Here is a 22,011-nt window from a genome sequence, read left to right on the forward strand (position 1 = left end):
TTCTATCAATATGTAACTAACGTCTCATGATAGCAAGATAGATTACATGTAAAAAAAAATTAGGTATTACTCGAGATGATCGATTTTTAACAATAATAAAGGATCGAAACTTGTGGTAAACTAAACTAATTTCATCATGCATTTCCAGACAAAAAGAAAAGGTCAATCAGCTATATAATTAAGTAGCAAGCTGCTACTAGCAACTATAGAAGCTGAGTAAGACCAACGTACAACATAGAAAACATTACAAGATCTTAATTAACACACGTACACTTTTTCTCCGAGTTGGGAGAGTGATAACACGACACATACGTACGAAGTAGAACGAAAATAGTGAATTTCCTAAGAAATGTAAGAATCCTCAAGATAAAGTTTATCTAATCAAGAGATAGGTGGACAATTGAAACCAGATGGAGGATTTAATCCGCATGTTGCGAGAACAGTGAGAGCAAGCGGAATGTATATGTTCAAGTTGAGAAGCTTTAGCCTTATTGCTGTGCATAGACATAACGCCGCCTCTAAATCTAGCAAACCTTGTAGTACTGGACAGCACATATTCTTGACTGGGTCTCCTAATCCAATATGCACCAAACCTCCTAGGACGTCCAAGCATAGCCCTAGTTTTAATGCATCTATTGGACATGTTTTTGGAATTATCCCTGGACTACCACCACCAGGTGGACCATATCCTCCTCCTCCTGTTCCCGGTGGGGTCCCACCTCCACCATGTCCTGGAGGGGATTTACCTCCTCCCCCGCCTTTTCCAGGAGGAGATCCACCACCGCCTCCTCCTCCTTTTCCAGGTGGAGATCCACCACCGCCTCCTCCCTTTCCAGGTGGAGCATAGCCTCCCCCTCCATGACTACCACCACCTCCACCTTTACTGGGAGATCCAGGAGGGCCAGGCATTCCAGGAGACCCAGGAGCACCTGGAGGACATGGAACAGACGGGGGAGTGATTATCACTGGAGGAGGTGTAACAACAGGAGGAGCTGGAATGATGATCGGTGGCATGATTATGGGTGGTACAACCACGGGTGGTGATACCTTAGGCCCACCACTTCCTCCATGATGGGGTGGTTTCTTACCTCCACTTCCTCCATGATGAGGTGGCTTACCCCCATGATGAGGTGGCTTGCCCCCATGATGAGGCGGTGAGCGAGGATAGGGGCTTGGACGTGAAGGAGGGTGGCCGGAAGGTGGGTGACTGGGCTTGTCACAATAACCACAAGCGTAAATGGGAGGCAAAGATATAAGCATGCAAAACATGTAGATAAAAAACATAGCTGTAAGTTGTGTTTTCCCCATGGTTAGCTTGGGGATTGTAATAAACTTAACTATGTAAAGATAGGAAGATGGATGATGGATGAGAATATATCTTGGGGAATATATACAGTATTATATATACTAGTCCGTACTAGGTAAAATGGTTTGAGGAACCCGTGACTATTAGCTTGAGATCGCATGCAGATGAGTACGTAAAAACACGTACTAGAATAATTTCCGAAAACGAACACGTATATGAATTATGAAAGTGAATGGGAAATGTGTACCAAATTTGATTATGGAGGACAACCAAGCTTCTAAGTTAGATCCATGGATGTACTGTACTTTGTTTTGGTATTTAATCTGCAACTTTTGGAATGTTGTTTTCTTGTTTTTGCTTTGATAACTTCGATGCTCAACTTTTCAATCCGTGACTTTGGTTTTATAGATAAAACATTACAATCCGTGATTAATTATTAAAGCTTTTATTTCAGATTTGTCAGTGTCATCCGATCACACCAAGTTTCATGGCTTTCAACGTTTATGTACTCTATTTGTATTTCATTCTCAGCAAATATAATTTTTTTTTATTGTGTGACAATCAGCACAATTGAGCAATTATGATATAACACAAGCAACTTATAAAACTAGAGTTTCTGATAGAGTATAAATCATATTCCTGGGCTTCAACCATCAACTTAAGTTTTTGGTTGAGTTGGTCCACTAACATGGTATTGGAGCTAGCGTGACACATAGGTCATGGGTTCGAATCTCATCCGCCCCTCCTTCAAAGTGGAAAAGCTTATGTTTTTGGTTAAATTTTGTTAAATTTTCATTAAGTATGTTTTTTAATGTAGTATCATGAACTTATACTTTGAAAAATGGAGTTGTATTATCATAAACATTGATTTCAAAATTTTACTTAATACACATTTAATATCATTATGTTTTTTTGAAAGAAATTGCTAAATATAACCAATGCTTGTGCTGGGAAGTGGGAATAGAGAGTAGAAAACTCCTACACTACTCATAGTCCTAAGTAAGCCAAAATATAATTATACGAATAATATAGGCATGCAAGAAGAGCAAGCTAAGCAGGGGACCCTCCACCCCTTTATTCTCTTTGACTAAACATTATTGTAAATATTATTTAAAGAAATTAAACTCAACTTTTATAAATCATGCAAGCAAAGAGATTACACCAATCAGGGAATGAATAATGAAGGTGATTGAGAACAGAATCACCAATAATCGATTAAATCAAACAACAAATCATGCATGAATATAAATATTGATAATTAATGACAACAAAATTCACTGGCCATCAAATTACACAAATCAAGTTAAAATCAAGCTAATTAAGCTTGATGGTACGTAAATCACCAAATATTAATGCATGCTAAGTCGTGAAATGAATAAGTTATATGAATCAAGGACATTGGAAGCCAGTGGGCACTTTCTTGCCACAGTAGTTAAGCAACAAGCTTAAAGATAGAGGGATATCAAGGTTAATGCCCAATATGTTAGCCTTAATTGCAGTGCATAGGCAAACTGCGGCCTCAAGGTCAACCAACCCTCCAATGAGAGGGCAGCATGGTGTTTTTGGTGGGGTTCCTACCACTAGATGGATCAAGTCACCCAACACATTGGCGCACACACCCAACTTTAGGGCATCCATTTGGCACTTGGCTTGACTTGCAGGTGGCATTATTGGCGTTGTTGGTGTTGGTGTTGGTGTTGATGGACTTCCTCCGTGGTAACCGCCATCATGGTGACCTCCATGGTGACCGCCATGGTGTCCTCCGTGCTGGCCTGATGGGGCTTTGGGTGACGGAGGGCAAGGTACGTATGTAGAGCTTACTAAAGTGAACAACACAAGGTTTAGGCATAGTAGGAGGGAAGTTGATGCTAATGCTTTTGAAGCCATCTTAGCTAGAAGAAGTCAATAATAAGCGAGCTTTAAGATTGTTTATAATTAAGATGGCTTCTGATTGGGAGGGTTATTATTGTGGTGGGAATTAGAGAAGTTGGTTTAGGCTTTTTATAGTGAAGATTTTTTGGTCAGCTTAGGAATAATTAGAGGGTCTTTTGTATTTTTATAGCGTAACCATGTGTAGAGGGTTCAATCAATGAGCAACAACAAGCTGGAATTCTTGATCACATTATAGTAAATACTAAGTTGTCATTTGGCATTTCTCTATCTAGAACTAGTGTGCACTTCTATTAGAATATACGGACTACAATTTACTCGTAATTATATTATATAGCACTTAATCTTTGGAAGCTTGTAGATTGTGCTACGCCCACGGTTATGATTCATATAAACAGATCTAGATGCCTTTCCGATTAGGATTGGTTATAGATAATACCATTATTGATGCAGATCTATACACTTAATTATTATTGTTTAACTATTAATAATTATTAATTTGATCTTTGCGATGATTAAATCGTCTAGAGAATGATTTAGAGACTAGAAAAAAGTACTAATTTATTTAGTATATATAGTATATACTATATAGAGTTCGATCATTCCATATTAATATACACACGTATGAATTGTATAATAATGAAGAGTTTGGTATCAGGAGTTAAAGATAGTAATTCAATCTTCGATTTAGACTAACTTTATAAAAAAAATAATAAAACCAATTTTTTGTATGCTATTCATCAAGCAAAAAACACATACTATACATTGAATTATTTATTCTTAACAAGACATGTACTAGTTGGCCTTGGATTAAATGTTTAATAAGAATCTTATTAGAAATTATTAATACAAAGAATCTTAAGTTTAATAAGACTAACATATGCATGGATGGAAGGGAGCCGTAGTTTATCACTTTAATATATTAAAGCAAAGCATTAAATAAATCACCAAAAATATACATCAACGTGACATTTTCATAATTATATACTTGTATGAAGTAATACGTAGTACTCTATGTTTGGGCCTGAAAAGAACGTAGACCTCTCCTTGGGCCTAAGTCAATAGGACATAGCAACTTTGTTAAGCCCACTAGCACACAAGACCTAATAATGACCATCAAAGGCTCTCTAGTGGTGTTTATAATTTATATACTGCTCTCAAGCTAAATTAGCTAGGAATACTATTAACACATTCCTAGAAACCAGCTTACGTGCTTACTTGCGAAGGTCATTAAGGTCTAATCTTCCCACATCTGTAGATGTGAACCTCAAAATTGTGTTTTAAACATAAACAGTCACTGTTAAGGCATAATGTATAAGTTTGACAAAACTCTTGAAATTTGATTATGTCATCCAAAAAGATAGATCTAATTTATGTCTACACATGCCTTAAACTGTAAAATGAGCTTGGGAGTCACCCCACGTATTCAGTTCATTTTTCGAAAAAATGTCAAAAAAATGACCCGAAATCGTGTATTATAGCCTTCAATTTTGGACAATTTTTTCACTTATTTAGACCCGGAAATAAAAAAATGTCAAGATGCTTCCCATGGACCCTAATACACCCCGAGAGTCCATTTGGGTGGGTAAAACCATCCAATATACTTTCAAACTGTCAATTTACCCGTTTACAACTTGCACCGATTTCATAAACTCGAGGCTACCACGCACATTTATGGCAACATATAATGATCATATATGGTTTCAAACAACATTATATGACCCTATCCTCTGATATCTCGAAACTTTTCGATACCTGGTCCCGAAACCTCTAAAATTGGCCAAAAAGCATGTGTATATATAGCCTTCAATTTTGCCAATTTTTGACTTTTTTTTACCCGGAAACAAAAAATGCCGAGAAGCTACCTATAGACCCTAATACCCTTCGGGAGTCAAATTGGGTGGGTGAAACCATACAATTTGCCTTTAAGCATCCAATTTACCAGTTTTCGTACACGCCACTTAGCTATAAGCTTCAATGGGACCTTTATGTAGCCGACTTATGGTTGTATATGGGTCCAAACAACATCATATGACCTCAGGATGCATCCCGTATAATTCCGTGAATTTCTAAAACTGGTTCCAGACACCTACTAAATCGCTCCGATTTCGTGTATTATAGCCTTCAAATTTGGCTTCCGTACATCATTTTTTCACCCAGCAAGATTATGCATCCAAGTACTTCCCTGGGTTCCCAAAAGGCCTTGGGAGTCATGGATGATGCCTAGAATCATCTCATTCATCCTTTATCACCATGTCTTAAGGCATCGATGGCATACCCTCAAACGACAAAACTAGTTGTTCGTATGCCTTGTCCTTGGGTGCACATGTCTGTGCACATGCCACACACCCCCTTGCACCATCCCACACCCCACAACCCAAAATTAGTTGTTTGTATGTCTTGTCCTTGGGTGCACATGTCTTGTGCACATGCCACACGCCCCCTTGCACCATCCCACACGCCACCTCGAGGTGGCTTTTATTAGTAGTACTTGATATATATTCTTCTTGATTCTATTTCCATTTATACATGACTTATTGACGAATCCATTTATAGTTTGGTGTTTGAACATTTTGGAAGAGTTGGGTCTTACTTAACTGTTAACTATTCAAACTTTCAAAGGATGGGGAACATGTAGCAATGCACACACAACAAAAGCTCTGCAAGTTGCTCTCCTAATGTATTAATATCTTGCTGTTAATGCTATGCTGTTGAATTTGAAAATTTCATAGTGTTCGACTGAAATATGACTATCATATATTTTATTAATATATTGGATTATATTAACATGAAGATGGTATTTCAATTCTCATACTTTTTAAATGTTGAATTTGAGCGGATTAAATTTAAATGCCAAGATAGATAATAATGGGCTTAATTGGGAAACGACGAAGGACATACAAAGTATAAGTTAGCTTAGATAGATCATACACTAATAATTGCACAATTGCACATCCAACCCATTAATTTTTTAAAAAAAATACTTGTAAGAGATATATAGCTCATTTGATAAGGCGATAATATCTACACTACTCGATCTAAACTAAAAGACGTTCCAAAACAAGCCTATATGTCACATGGTGCCCTCCTCAATAAATCGATCAAGTCTTTTATTTCATGTGCTTAAAAATATAGATTGTAAAAGATTTGAAACCACAATTAACCTTAAGTTTAAAAACTAAAGTATTAGTCACTAAACTATCACCGTATTACATGTTATTCTATCAAAATTAAATGTAAATAAGGATTTCAATATCGTCCAAACCAAAAACACTAGCTAACTGGTTATGAATAATTTATGTATATAGTAGGTTAAAATTAAAAATCTCATACCATTTTCCATAGTAATATAATAAAGTCTTCATAATATAGTTTAAAATAATACAAAATTTTAATGTAAACATGGAAATGAACTAATGTTGGGCCCGGTCACCCACCTTGACGGGTCGCACGTGTTGTGGGTAAAAATACCCCGTATACGTGGACCAATCCCATAGTGACACGTGGCCCAGTTATAGGGTGACACGTGTCACCACGGGAAGATGCCACCTAATTCAGAGCCCTTAAGGCCGCAGGCCAGTCTCGTCGCGACACGTGGCCCAGTCAGAGGGTGACACGTGTCGTCATGAGAAGATGCCATATGTTAAGGGCATTTGTTCCCTTAATAATCAACATGCCAGAAAACCCTAACAACGTCAGGGCCCAAATCCCGAGAGATATCAATGAAATCCGCAAAACGGCGCCCCCAGAGTAGCACGTGGCATTCACTGATTGCGCAGCCAATCACGTCACGCAAAACTAGGGTATAAACCCTAGAGAGGGGCACGAGTCCCACCCCTATAAATACCCCAATCATTTATGATGGGAGGGGGATTAAGACATTTACAAACAACAGAGCATTAAATAGCTCCACCTTCTCTCTACTTTCTCTCTCTAGCCTTTTCCGTTCTGATCACTGACTTGATCGTCGGAGGCGAATATTCCGTTGATCGGAATATTCGTTGTTTTGCAGGTTGGACCGTCTCGTTGCCTGAAGAGTGTGACCAGTATCCCAGGAAATCCAAAAAACACCCGAAACATTTGGCGCCGTCTGTGGGGATACTCGTACGTTATGGCGATAGACGGTCAGACACCTAATCCAGGCGAGGATGGGCATGTAGAGGATATAATCCCTACTATCCGTACTAGCGATCCTCTGATAGCCACATTTGAAGAAGCTGATGACCCTCCTGTTACCGCTGCCTCTCTTAAGGTCGCGCTTAACAAACTCAGAAAAGAAATTGAAAACAATGGAGCCTCTACCTCTAGGCAGCCGCCCAGGAGAGAGGAACAGAGGGCTCCAAAGAAGACACACAGCAAAGCAGTCCATGCAACGGACGCTGTAAACACTCCCTTTCGAAGGCCGACTGGAAGGTCCCCGAGAGTACCGCGGACTAATTTCTCTGACTTGCTGGCGAAAACGCAGTCAGCTGGGGGGGAGGGGTAGGCAGCCTCGAAGAGAGGAGCCTGAGTCGTCCAGACGATGGAAGGACGGAAGAGATTACCTTCGGTATAAGCAGCGGGAGCGCGCCGCCTACTCGGACACGGCCTCAACCCCAACTATGCCGGATGATTTTTCACATAATTCTCTTTCCCAACATACCAACACAGCCATCTCCAGTGGAAGTCAGGCAGTCCGCACCCCAACTCCTATTCTAGCCCAATCACTGCAATATCAACCTCCTCAGGGGTTCAATGGCTTGATGCAGCCGAACCCCTAGGCATACGGACAATATGGGCCATACGGGCAGGTGTACGGACAGGCTCCCTACCTAGCTGGACCGTCCGTGCAACCACAGCCCATCGACTGGCAGATGCGCCTACTTACTCTGGGAGATAAGCCGCCCCCGTTTTCGCAGGATATCTTAAATGCCCCTCAGCCACCAAAGGTGAAGAGTGTACTTGTGGGAGCCTATGATGGCACGGGAAACCCAGAAGAGCACATCACCTCGTACAGGAACCTGATGTACTTGCAAAGCATAGATGACGCTACTTGGTGCAAATGTTTCCCGGCCACTCTGAAAGGTGTGGCGTAGGATTGGTTCAACAGTTTGCCGGCCGGTTGTATCAATTGTTTTACTACTCTTAGTTTGCTGTTCGTGGGAAATTTTTCATACAACATACCGCCTCGAAAGACTAGCCTTAACTTGGCGACAATCGTCCAAGAAAAAAATGAGGGCTTACGCTCGTACGTCCAGCGATTTAACCAAGAAAAAGCCCAAATTCATAATCTACCGGACGAAATGGCTTACTCTGAATTTCTCCGGGGATTAAGGCACAATGGTTTTAAATTTGACCTGGTAAGGAAAAAGATTCGGACATACGCAGGTGTTCTGCGGGAAGCCGAAGCTTATATTGAGGCGACGGACTTTTGTTCGCTCACAAAAACAGAAGCGCCGGCCAAGGGGGCTGAGAAAAAACCTTCTCAGCAAAACTCGGCCGGCCAAAAGAAGGAAGGAAAAAAGAGAAAGGAAGTCTGGGTGGCTGATGCCCAGCCACAGAAGTCCAAGAAGGTCAAGGCGTACGAGCCTCAGTTTGAATTCAACAAGGATTGTTATTCTATCTTGATGGAAATCAAGGATAAGTTTGAGTTTGAGAAGCCACAGCCGCTGAGAGGCCCGGCTTAGTATAGGAACAAGAACAAGTATTGTCATTACCACAAGGACGTGGGACATGACACAAACGATTGTATCAACTTGAAGAGACTGTTGGACAAGTTAGCCGAGAAGGGCATGCTGAATTCGTATGTGATGAAGTCCAAATTCACTTACACACGGACAAACAACACATCCGAGCAAAGGCAGAAGAATGATAAGAACAAAGATAAAGAAGATGATGGCAACAACACTGATTCAGGCTTTGTGGCCGTGATATCAGGAGGATTTGCCTCAGGCGGTCCCACTATGAAAGGGATCAAGCAGGACGCCCGGAACCTGGGAAAAGTGATGCAGACGGACTCAGTGAAGGCTGAACCCTTCCCCGAAGTAATCATCAGTGAAGCCGATTGGGGAGGAGGTTAAAGCCTTGCACAATGACCCCATGGTATTCATTATGAAGATAGCCAATTTGAAGGTCGGACGGATATTGATAGACACGGGTAGCGCGGCTGATATCATCAGCCTGGCCGCCTTGAAAAATCTAAGCTTCCCAGAGGATGCTCTCCAGGACATCACTCACCCGCTGGTCGAATTTGGGGGGAATGTCATCCACCCGGTAGGCCGGATAGACTTACCAGTCCGATTTGGGCAAAAAGGGGAAGGAAGGGATATGGTTGTCCGCTTCTTGGTTGTGAAAGAACTGACTGGATATAATGTCATACTCGGCCATCCTACACTGAATGCAGCAAAAGCAGTCATTGTGCCTCACCTAATGCTGCTAAAGTTTGAGAGGGCGGATGGAAAAATAGGAACAATCCAAGGAAGTCAGAAGATGGCAAAGGAATGTAATCAGTTGGCGGTTAAGCCCACAGCGCGCGGACCAAAGTCGTCCGAGCCAAAAGAAGAAGGAACCTCACTCCCAACACACCAGGTCGGCCAGAAGCGTAAGGCGGCCAAGATAGAGCAAGCATAGCAGCTAATGACTGTCGGTCGGCCAGAAGAGTTACGACCCCAGCCGGCCGGCAGTCACGAGGATATAGTGCTTAACCCCGATCAACCAGGTCGGACGGTTAGTGTAGGCACTATAGCTGTGGGTGTGCTTGGGGATGAGTTAATTCAACTATTGAGAGAGTTCAAAGATGTATTTGCATTTGATGTTGGCGAGATGCCAGGTATAAGCCCTAACCTGGCCGTGCATAAATTGGTTGTAAACCTGGCCGTTAAACCTGTCCGCTAGAAGAAAAGGAATCATGGAGAAGAGAGGAATCAGGCGGCCGCAGCAGAAGTCAAGAAGCTTCTGGACGCCGGTTTCATTCGGCAATGTTATTACCTAGAATGGGTGGCCAATGTGGTCCTTGTGAAGAAGCCGAATGGAACGACTTGGAGAATGTGTGTGGATTACACCGATCTAAACAAGGCATGCCCTAAGGATAGCTTTCCCCTGCCCAAAATCGACCGCCTGGTTGATTCGACGGCCGGGCATGCCCTGATGAGTTTTATGGACGCATACTCCGGATTCCATCAAATTCCATTATGGGAAGAATACCAAGAGAAAACAGCGTTCGTGACTGAGCAGGGGTTGTATTGTTACAAAGTTATGCCATTCGGCCTTAAGAATGCCCCAGCTACCTTTCAACGACTTGTTAATACAGTCTTCAGAGATCAGCTCGGCCAGAATATGGAGGCGTACATTGATGACATGATTGTCAAGTCAAAAGAGTCGGCCGACCATTTGAAGGATCTACGAGAAACTTTCACCGAACTCAGGCGGCATAAGATGATGTTAAATCCAAAGAAATGTGTCTTTGGTGTTGAGTCTGGTAAATTTCTCGGATTTTTAATTGATCAGCGTGGAATTGAGGCCAACCCTGAAAAAATCCAAGTTGTCATGGACATGAAGTCACCAAGGACAATTAAAGAAGTCCAAAGACTGACCGGCTGTTTGGCCGCACTTGGTAGATTTCTGTCAAGATCAGGGGATAAGTGCCGCTATTTCTTTCAAACCATAAAGAAGAAAGCCATGTTTGAGTGGACAGAAGAGGCCGAGGAAGCATTCGTACAGTTAAAAGGCCATCTGCATACATTACCTCGGCTTGTCAGTCCACTTAAGAGCGAGAAGCTATTTATCTATCTTGCCATCTCAGAACACTCCTTAAGTGTCGTCCTACTTGCTGAACGGGACGGCCGCCAGATCCTTGTCTACTTTATTAGCCACGTACTTCATAACGTCGAGCTAAGGTATCCCCCTATTGAAAAATTTGGATTGGCATTATACATGGCATCGAAAAAGCTGCGGCCGTACTTCTTGGCACATTCAATTGTGGTCTACACAGAGGCAAGCGGCCGTATGCTTAAATGGGCCTTGGAAATGAGAGGTTTTGACATTTCATTTGAGCCAAGGAAAGCAATTAAGGGGCAAGCCTTTGCTGATTTTTTAGCAGAAATGACTCGGCCGGATCTTCAGACGGCCGGAGACCAGATCTGGAAAGTGTTCGTGGATGGTAGTGCGACAGCTACTGGCTGTGGAGCAGGTGTTATATGTCAGTCTCCTGAGGAAGATAAGTTTGAGTATGCTCTAAGATTCCAGTTTCAAGCCTCTAATAATGAGGCCGAGTACGAATCCCTCTTGGCCGGCCTTAGAATGTGTAAGGCGGCAGGAGCGACAAAAATTGATGTATGCTCGGACTCCCTACTTGTAGTCAGCCAGGTGAATGGAGACTTCGAGGCGAGGGAGCCGGCCATGATAAAGTACTTGAAGATCGTAAAAGAGGAGGCTAAGAGCCTAGATCATTTTACTCTACAGCAGGTCCCTCGTTCGTCCAATCATCAGGCGGACGCCCTCTCTAAGTTAGCATCCTCAGCATCATGTGATACTCCCAGGTCAGTGTTTTGGGAAGTAAAAGAAAAGAGGAGTATTGACGCTGAACCAGTACACGCCATTGATAGAAGCTCCACTTGGATGGACGGGATCATATCTTACCTAAAGGACGGATTACTCCCGGCCGATCCTAAAGAGTGCTGGCTAATGAAAAAGAGAGCGGCCTGGTTTGAAATTAAGCAAGGAGAGTTGTTCAAAAAGGCATTTGTAAAGCCGTACCTAAAATGCATCACTCCTGAGAGAGGGCATGATGTCTTGGATGATCTTCACCAGGGGCAGTGCGGTTCTCACATTGGAGGACGAGCTTTGGCTGAAAAGGCTGCCCGCCTGGGTTACTACTGGCCGAGCTTAAAGTCGGATGCAATGGAAATGGTAAAGAAGTGTGACAAGTGCCAGAGGTTCGCAACATTAATTCACCGACCCGCCAACAGTCTTTCGGCCATCAGTAGTCCGCTCCCCTTTGCCAAATAGGGGATGGACATTTTAGGACCGTACACACCAGCGTCCGGCCAGAGGCGGTATGTGTTTGTAGCAGTAGACTACTTCACAAAATGGGTAGAGTCCGAGGCCGTCCGGGGCATCAAATGGACGGATGTTTCCGCTTTCATATGGAAGAGTATCATTACACGCTTTGGCGTTCCTCAGTCTATGGTGTTTGACAACGGACCCCAGTTCGAAACGCCTCAACTCAAAGAATGGTTGGAAGACCAAGGCATAGCTCATTGCTTTGATTCAGTCGGTCGTCCACAAGCAAATAGTCAGGTAGAGGCATACAACAAATTGATCTCCAATGGAATTAAGCGCAAGCTTGAAAGAGTAGGCGGCTTATAGGCTGATGAGTTAGTCAATTTGTTGTGGTCCATACGAACCACAGCCAAGAGTTCCACAGGAGAAACTCCATTCTTCTTAGTCTATGGTGCCGAGGCGGTCCTTCCAATTGAAATGTATGAGCCCACCCTTAGGGTGATGCTATATGATGAAGCGGCTAATTGGGAAGCCATGAAGACCGCCCTAGAATTCCTTCCTGAAGCTAGGGGCAATGCGGCTCTTAGACACGAAATCTATCGACTACGGATGACAAGGGCATACAATCGCCGAGTGTCAAAGCGGCCGATAAAATTGAGAGATCTGGCCCTAAGGAAGATGAAGCTGTGGGACGAGCAAATGAGGATGGCAAGTTGACCCCAAATTGGGAAGGGCCGTATCGAATCAGGGAAGAGGTCCGAGATGGGACGTACCGTCTCGAAGCCATGAACGGCCGACCCATCCCGCGTACATGGAACACTGACAATCTGAAGAGATATTATGTTTAAGTACTTAGCCAAAAGCTGTGTATACAACTAGGTCTATTGACCGAGCAATGTAAGTCGTATGGCCCCAACAATGTAATTTTGAAAAAATTAATGAAAAGTCAAACATTGTTATAATTATTTTTCCATTTAATTTATGCTTATTTGTACAGTCATAACTTATACGGATAGGCCGCGTGAAATTTGCGAGTAGGTTGCTTGCAACATAGCAACCCGGTCGCAGAACTAAAGTAAATTAAATAAAATAAGAACGGGCAACTTGATCCCGAGTCATATGAATACGTCCGCCCTTAATTAAGGCGGACGGAAAAGGTAAGGTACCCTGTGAAACCCATATAATGGGGCAAGGGCATACCTAGGCATTCCAGCCCAGCCGAACATGAAAATTTTAAATTGAGATCATACTTGGAATTTTCTGAGTGCGTCCGAGCGATAGTTTCAACGGACAAACTCACATAAAGCCAATTGAACGGCCAATTAATGTGTTGATTCGGCGTACCACCTAGTCCAAGGGCAATCATTATTATGATTTGATTAAGTTGGTAGAAGTCATACCACCTAAGGTATAAATTCTACCAAGTCAATCAAACCACCCAAAGTATGGACTAGGCGAACGCCGAATAAAGGGGCATACCCCCCAATTGTACGAAGATACAAAAATACGCGTACATAAAATGGCTCAAACGTGAAAAAATATGCGTACGAAAATGCAAAAACTTAAGTGTAAAATTTGCAAAGTATGAAGCAAAACCTGAAAGCTGAATTAATAAAAGGACCGCTCAAAAGGCGGTAAAATATCTTACATAAAACCGCTCGAAAAGGCGGTTGAAAAAGTCAAGAAAAATATACATAAATAATTGACAAAGGCAGAAAAAGGCTGAAATTACGGGGCGGCTGAAGTAGAAGCTGGACTCTAGCCCGGGCCGAGCTCTTAAACGGCGGCAGGAGACGCGTCATCAGCAGGCGTCCCCTTGCTCTCAGCCTAACCATCTTTGCTGGCCGCCACTTCTTCGATTTCCTCCTCTTCTGAGGTAGTTGGCGTGACGTCCAACTCAGGTAAAGGTTTCCCGACCTTCTTAGCCTCTTCTCTGAGGCAGACAAAGTTAAGACGCTTGGTGAAGCGTTCCTGATAAAAGGTCGCCTCTCCCTCGTCCACCATAAGCTCAAAAACCTCAAAGAAGTGGCTCTTCAGCCTGTCCTCAGCATTCTGCTCAATGCGGACCACCTCGTCCGCACTGGGAGCCCAAGGTGTTTGCATTTGGAGAGTTAAGTCCTCAACGGACTTCTTTAAACTTTCCACCTCGGCTCTCAGGGCGTCCGCCTCGTCCAAGGCCTCCTTCAAGTGCTTTCGGGCCAAGTCCACATCACTTTGAAGCTTCTCGGAGGCCTCGAACCCTTCCCTCCAGCGCTGGCCGTCCAGCAGGGCCTGATCCCTCTCCTGTCTCATGGCATCTCTGGCCACGGACTCTTGCTGAAGGGCCTCGCCCAGCTTCACCAAATCTTCAGCCTGCCGCGTCGCCTTTTCGGACAGCGCGTTGATTTGGGTTTCGAAATACCGGCGCTGGACGGCCGCTTCCCCAGTAATGGCATCCTGGGTCTTCTGAATCTGGGCCCAAGCATGCTTCAGCTGCTCATTCTCCTTGTCCTTCCATTCCAGGAAGGCATTCAGCCGCAGGAAGAGCTGCGTACAAGGTAAATGTGTTAGCAAAGTAAGAGTGAAAAATTGACTAAGTGCATTTGAGGGGAAAAGTTACCTCAGCGCTGCAATTGATCATGGGGCCGAGGAAGCCCTCATGTATCCCCCGCAGCTTATCTCGCTGCTCAGCAGGGACGGCCCGGGCCATGGCTTCCCGCATAGCCTTTCTGTCCGCCCCAGTAAGGGACTGGTCGGGCGTCTTCATGGTAGCTCCTCTGCAATATTTGTATGCGGACGCAAAGAGTTTAATGTAAGCTCAGAAACAAAAAAAAATCCAAAGTTACTTGGACTGACCGTCAGAGAAGCTTGGAGGGGTAGGAAGGTTGAAAGTGAAGGGCGGAGGCGGCGCAGGCTCGTCACCCTCTTCTCCCGTCTGGCCAGGCTGGTCGCCGGCCGACTGAGTGACCTCCAGCCAATCAGCTTCCTTGACTCTTTGAACGGGCGGAGTCAATTCAGGCTCGGTCGGTTTTGCCGGGGTCGGCTTACCCCTATCGTCCGATTTCTCGGACCTAACATGACCCGACATGGCGGCCGGATCTATGAACTTGGAGGCCCCGCTATCGCTCAGCCGGGGTTGTTCTCCTTTGGACTGCTTAGAGGCAGTCCGCGACATCGTCTTAGCCGCAGAAGTGGAAGTGGTCTTGGACACGACCGTCTTCCTTTGTTTAGACGCCTTGCCGTCCTGGTCCGTCTTGGACGCAGGGGACGACTGCTTCCGTTTGGACCGAGGGGTTGGAATGGCCAGCTGTAGAGGCAAAAGTTAGTAAAAAGAGAGCAAGATAATATAATTGGTAGGCCGTGCCAAGTTAGGAAGAAGATCTCTTCCTTAATGCATACACGGACGAAAAGAAGAAATTAAGATGGGTTTACTTACTCCTTTAGATTGCTCGTACAGCTTCTGGCGAGCCTTGTACCGAGCCAAGTCAATCTCGGTCATGTTGACCTCCCCTTTCTACTCTGGGTCAAGCATCTTGTACGCCTCAGCTGAAAGAGAAGGAAAAAGTGTTAGAAAATTCTTCAAGTTCAAATAATCTGTGTATGTGTAAGAATATGTGTCCATGCGTCCACCTTGGGGCAGGTTCTTGTACAGGCCATAGGCGGACATAAATGTGGGATCCCGCAGCTAGCTGGATAAAGGGACCCAGTTACTTGGAACGCGCTCAGTTTTGCCGTTCCTTTTCACCCGCTTGACTTTGAAATATTCAAGCTGGTACTCCTGGCTGGGGTGGACGGGTGGCTTATCAGGCTTGAGGTCCCCGCGTCCAAGTTGAATTGGCTCAGCATTGAACCGATTCATCCGCAAGTTGAATTCAACATCCTTGGTTTTGATGCGGTAGAATCGGTGCTTCCAGTCACGCCACTTAGAGACGCGGCCCACCACCATCATGTAGTCTCTAGTGGTGCTCAAGATGAACCAGTCGTCCGTATCCGCGTCCAGCTTAGTCAGTGAGTGCATCTCACAGAAAACTGCGAAGTCCGGCTTGAAGCCTTTGCAGATGCACGTCACTAAGTACCCAAAAATATTCAACCAGCTGTTTGGCATCAGCTGGAAGAGGGCTATGTCATACTCGTCCAAGATTGTGCGGACGAAAGGATGGAGGGGGAAGCGCAGTCCAACGTCTAAGGCCGCCCTGTAGACGCTAAAGGATCTTTGGCGCGGCCTCTCTTCTTCCCAAGCGGCCAAAGCGCGGGACTTCCTTGGAGGCTGGATCTCAAATCCCTCCCCAAGGTAGAGGAATGCCTTGTATTCCTCAAATTTGTATTTCAGGTAGCCCAAGGCTGTGCTACCCACCGTACAGGCGAACGGATCCTTGAAGTTGTCAATATTGGCAACATCCTCCTCATTCACCTCTTCACCCTCAGCGGCCGCCGCGTTTCCCTCGGCCGCATTCTCAATCTCATCCTCATCTCGCTGAGGAACGCTCCCAAACTCGGAAGACAGCACTCTGTCCAGATCGGCTGCCTCCGCTGAGCCGCGGCTCCTAGAACTATGGCCGCCTCGGGGAGAGACAATATCTTCAAGCGGCCTTTTGCCTTTATCTTTGGCACCGGCCGCCTGACTTCCCGTAGGAGGTGCTCTGCGAGGGGGCAGGTCGGACGGTTCGTTAATTGAAACCCCCGTTCTTAGTCTGTCCGACCTGTCATATCGGAGATAGAGTTCTGAGGGAGTTGGGACAGACGTATCAGCGTCCGCCCGAGAAGAAGAAGGAGGCCCTTCACAGAGTAGAAACTCGGCCCCATCCATGACCGAGCTGGCATATTGGGGGAACCTCAACCCCGGAGTTCGCCCGGACGTTCCCCCCGCAGTAGAAGCGCCTTGAGTTCTTTGGCGCTCCTCGAACGAGGAAGTTACTTCCATGGCCGAGCAGTAAGTGCCCGTGGAAGCGGTCGTAGGAGTGGTAGAAGGGGTCTCTAAGTCAACATTATTGGGGTCATAGGGAGGCCTAGGATTTACCAGACTTCCGTCTGGATATCTGGCCGCATGACGATCGTGCGTCTGCATCGTCCGTGCCATGTTCGACTGCAGGGACAGAGAAGAATGGGTGGATGTGAGTTGGTACGCACTAGAAATGGACCCACTCCATGAAGGAGACAACTCGTCTCCGTCCACTCTAGACTCCTCAGTCCCAGGCGAACGACCGGCCTCATGAGGAGAAATGGACGAAGCCGAGTGTTGAGCCAGCTTTTAAATAAACAAAGAAATAAAAATGCAAGGAAAAGAAAACAAGCGGCCTACCTCTGTACGTGTTGAAAACTTGGAAGCCTTGAAGATTGATCGGAAAACTCAACAAATGTTCCCGGAAAACTCAAACGCACGGCGGAGCTCTTGAAGATTCAAAGGAAAACACACTTTCTCTCTCTAGAAGCTCTGACTTCTCTCTAGAAAATGTAAAGTTCCAAAGTGCCAAAGTGAAGTCAAACCCCTTGTATATATAAGGAAAATTTATGAGGGTAAGATAGTAAATTCATCTTTCCCGCCTAACACAGCTGAACGGTTACAATTTGAAAATGTGACCTAGAATTTGGAGGGACAAGGAGAAACTCCGTTAAATTAGGCGGAAAAGAAGATGACCTAATAAACGACGCTTCCAAAAGGAAGTTGGCAGAGCTAAGCTCTCTCCGCAATGGCAAGACGGCCGCATCTCCCAAAAGCAAGACGGCCTACCTTCGTCCGCGCCATTTGTATAGACAGACGTTCGCTCTAAAATTGTCAGGCGGACAGAAAACTGCTAAAACCATAATACACTTGTACGCACCAAGGCTATTTGAGGTCAGAGGAGTCGGCCTGTAAGCGTACGAGCCACCCCCTCTGAGGGGCAAATGTTGTGGGTAAAAATACCCCGTATACGTGGACCAATCCCATAGTGACACGTGGCCCAGTTATAGGGTGACACGTGTCACCACGGGAAGATGCCACCTAATTCAGAGCCCTTAAGGCCGCAGGCCAGTCTCGTCGCGACACGTGGCCTAGTCAGAGGGTGACACGTGTCGTCATGAGAAGATGCCATATGTTAAGGGCATTTGTTCCCTTAATAATCAACATGCCAGAAAACCCTAACAACGTCAGGGCCCAAATCCCGAGAGATATCAATGAAATCCGCAAAACGGCGCCCCCAGAGTAGCACGTGGCATTCACTGATTGCGCAGCCAATCACGTCACGCAAATCTAGGGTATAAACCCTAGAGAGGGGCACGAGTCCCACCCCTATAAATACCCCAATCATTTATGATGGGAGGGGGATTAAGACATTTATAAACAACAGAGCATTAAATAGCTCCACCTTCTCTCTACTTTCTCTCTCTAGCCTTTTCCGTTCTGATCACTGACTTGATCGTCGGAGGCGAATATTCCGTTGATCGGAATATTCGTTGTTTTGCAGGTTGGACCGTCTCGTTGCCTGAAGAGCGTGACCAGTATCCCAGGAAATCCAAAAAACACCCGAAACAGCACGCACACTCCATAATAGTATGATATTGTCCGCTTTGGACCTAGGACGCATGAATTTGTTTTTGGACACCTGCCCAAAAGACCTCATAATATTTGGATTATGCACTCACTTATAAAGAAGTAGTCCTCTTTTCCTTATTTTTTCCATGTGAGACTTGGGATGAACTACCCCAACAAACCTCCGCTCAGACCAAGGACCACATAACTCATGGCCTCCCCTCCAACGAAACTATCTTGCACCGTCGATATCACCAGGGGACACGCCGCCTGAGCCACAATCGCGAGGTCACACTTTTCAAGGATGTCCCACACACAGCGCTCGTGTTTGTCCCACTGAACTATAGGCTCTGAAACCACTTGTTGAGCCCAGATCACCCATCTTGACGGGTCTCACGCACACTCCATATTAGTATGATAGATATTGACCACTTTAGGCTAGGCCTAGCCCGCACAGATTTGTTTTGGACACCTTCCCAAGAGGCCTCATATTATTTGGAGTATGCACTCATTTATAAAGAAATCCTCTCTTCCTTATTTCTTCCATGTGGGACTTGAGATGAACTACCCCAAAAACTAAATATTGATGGCATAACAACTCTATCACCAAAAGCCAAAACAACAAGATGCAAGATTTAATGTTAAGGTTTGAACTTGATATTCGCAAGCAAACTGTAGTTAATTTAATTTTAACTTTGTAATTCAAGATTAGAGGTGTGAATGAGCTGATATGTTTGTGAACTACTCGCGAACAAGCTTGATCAAAATTCGTTTGTTAAGCTAACAAAAAAGCTTGAACAAAAATCTTAAGCTCATCAAATAGATGAACAAAGCTCGAACAACGTCATGTTCGACTCGTTAACGTTCATGAATTGCTCCTTTATTAAGTCCATTTATAAGTTTTTCACGCCCAATTTAAATTAAGACAATTTATATATCTTTTATACATACATATTTGTAAGAATTATTAATTATTTCATCATGTAAAGGCATAAAAAATCCGTCATTACCATTTTGACTTTTTTTTTTTTTTTTTTTTATAGAAAGAATAAAACATCTTATATAAAATAGATGTGTTAAAATTTGAAAGAAACCATTTTTTTGATGCTAAATAATGGCTCGTTTATTTAATCAAGCTTGATTAAAATCCGTTCAAGCTCGAACTTAAACCTGAAATGTAAACGAGTATGTTCGTGAACAAAGCTCGAACAAGCCAAATTCTTAATGAGCCCAACTCGAACAAGATTTTTAAAAGCTCATTCAAGCTCGAGCTAGATAGTTCGAACACGATTAATTCTTATCAAGCTTAGCTCGAACAGATTAAAACTCGACTCGACTCGGATCGTTTATTCGACATGAATCCAAGCTGGTTGTCCAATTTTATTTTAAAATATGGAGCGTGAAGCACATTTTTCATTCCAAAAAAGACTTAGTAGTAAGTACTACTAATATGACAAGTTAGGTTTCCAAATCTGGTTCAGTTTACATTAAGCGGGTCTTGGCTTATTTTTATGTAACTATTCAATTCAAATTCATTATAATTGAGTGATCCCTCAAGCCACAAAAAGTTTAATCATGATAGTTAGCATGTGATAAGATGTTGACCTTACGGCCTTATCTTCCATAATTATCTTTGAGGTGGCCTGCCTAATGAGCTGGTAGTTGATCGGATTCTTCTTTGTTATCATTCATAGCCAATAACCATGCATGACAATGGTGGAACGTTACATCTTATTGAAGTTGAAAGAACATATAAAAAAAAAAAAATTAAATGATTGCAGCTAGTGTTAATCTTCAATTTCTGAAATGATAACACAATATGAACCCTCGAAGAAAATTAATTTAAGAAGACGAAAGCATGAGAAATCCAAATCCTCCACATGTCTTCAAACGTACACCAATTCAAGTTGTTATTTACTTGCTACTAATAATCGAACAGTACGTACAAGCATTGATACCATGTTCAGAAGAGACCCATGACTCGGGGCTTTAATATCATGTTAAAGGATGAACTATATAAATCAAAAGTTTAAACTGGTGATTGAGATTAGTAATATATTTTATACTCTAGCATGCATTAATAATTCGATATTGCTTTAATCCCATCGAGTAGCTAGCTTGAGTGTACATGAATCCAAGAATTACGACGTTGTTTGGGGCCTAAAATATGCAAATGGCTGAGTGTTGACTTTGACCTTTGTATATAATTGAGCTGTAATGTTACTGTGAGCCACGAATATAAAAGATCGGAAGAATAAATGTTAAGCTCGATCTCTTGTCATGATGGCCTATGCAATACCAAGTATATATTTTCAATATTAGACAAATCACAAAACAGTTATAAATTTGGCTGTTTTCAAAAATAAAACTGTCAACTTATTATTATTATCAATATTTCATTTACTTTTTGCAAGCAACTTACGTATTATTATTATCAAGCTAAAGCCACTTTCACATTTTCTCTCTTTTCGATGATTTGCGATAGCCTGTTATGTACACCCGAGATCATTTGCTTATTTAATCAACAAATGAGCAAATAATTATTTGTTCAATTCATTTGTTGATTAAATGAGCAAATGACCCTGGGGTGTACATAACAAATTCTAGTGAATGATTTGCCTCTCTCGGTCGTCTGCACCTTTGCCACACGAAAAAGGAAAAAAAAAAACGAACATGTGCAAACAAGGGAGATTGAACCGGAATTGGGGCCAACTTTCAAAATTAAATTTATCAGATTACAATAATTCAATGTGAAAATTTAGGATGATTCTATAGTTGTCACTTTTGTAATTTTTAAAAATGAACATTTAGATTTAATGATTGTTGAATTATTTTAAATGCTAATATTAATTAAAATTAATTTTACTTAAATTAATTAGAAAAATTTAGAAATAAGAATAATTAATTTTCAGAAATAAAATTGAATTTCTAAGATATGAAAAATTAAATTTTAACTAATTTTAACATTTGAAATAAATCAAAATCATTAAAGCACAACCTTCACTTTTTAAAAATTGTCATAGTCAATTCTCAATGTCTACAATAGAATTTCAGATAATTTGAAGGAAGATTGTACGTAGATGGGGCTGCCCTACTTGATCGGATCATAACCATAGTCCATAATACAGCACCCTAAGGCTATTTCCCCTAACATTATGCCTTTAAGAGAACTCCAATTAAAAAAGTAAACAGCAAATACTAATTAATGTGGAATCAATACAGTATGCATAAATGCATAATAGACCGATGAGTATAATAAACATGCTAAATCATCTTTAATTATTAAGATAAATCAAGTTGGAAGATGGTGGAATTCGTTGATTTCCATTGATTGTGTTAATTAAGACTG

At 43.1% G+C, this 22,011-nt stretch overlaps 1 protein-coding gene and 1 pseudogene across 1 annotated transcript; both read right to left on the reverse strand.

The window, feature by feature from the left end:
• Nucleotides 1-351: 351 nt before the first annotated feature.
• On the reverse strand, nucleotides 352-1,337 carry LOC145581658 (uncharacterized). Its single transcript, XM_081638681.1, has one exon. It carries the CDS (start codon nucleotides 1,306-1,308, stop codon nucleotides 382-384), a length of 927 nt encoding a protein of 308 aa, XP_081494807.1. The 5' UTR covers nucleotides 1,309-1,337; the 3' UTR covers nucleotides 352-381.
• A 1,261-nt stretch (nucleotides 1,338-2,598) lies between these two features.
• On the reverse strand, nucleotides 2,599-3,261 carry LOC145581666 (lipid transfer protein EARLI 1 pseudogene; annotated as a pseudogene).
• Nucleotides 3,262-22,011: the final 18,750 nt, after the last annotated feature.

The sequence above is a fragment of the Chenopodium album genome, chromosome 2, assembly GCF_948465745.1.
Source record: "Chenopodium album chromosome 2, dcCheAlbu1.1, whole genome shotgun sequence".
Lineage (NCBI taxonomy): Eukaryota > Viridiplantae > Streptophyta > Magnoliopsida > Caryophyllales > Amaranthaceae > Chenopodium > Chenopodium album.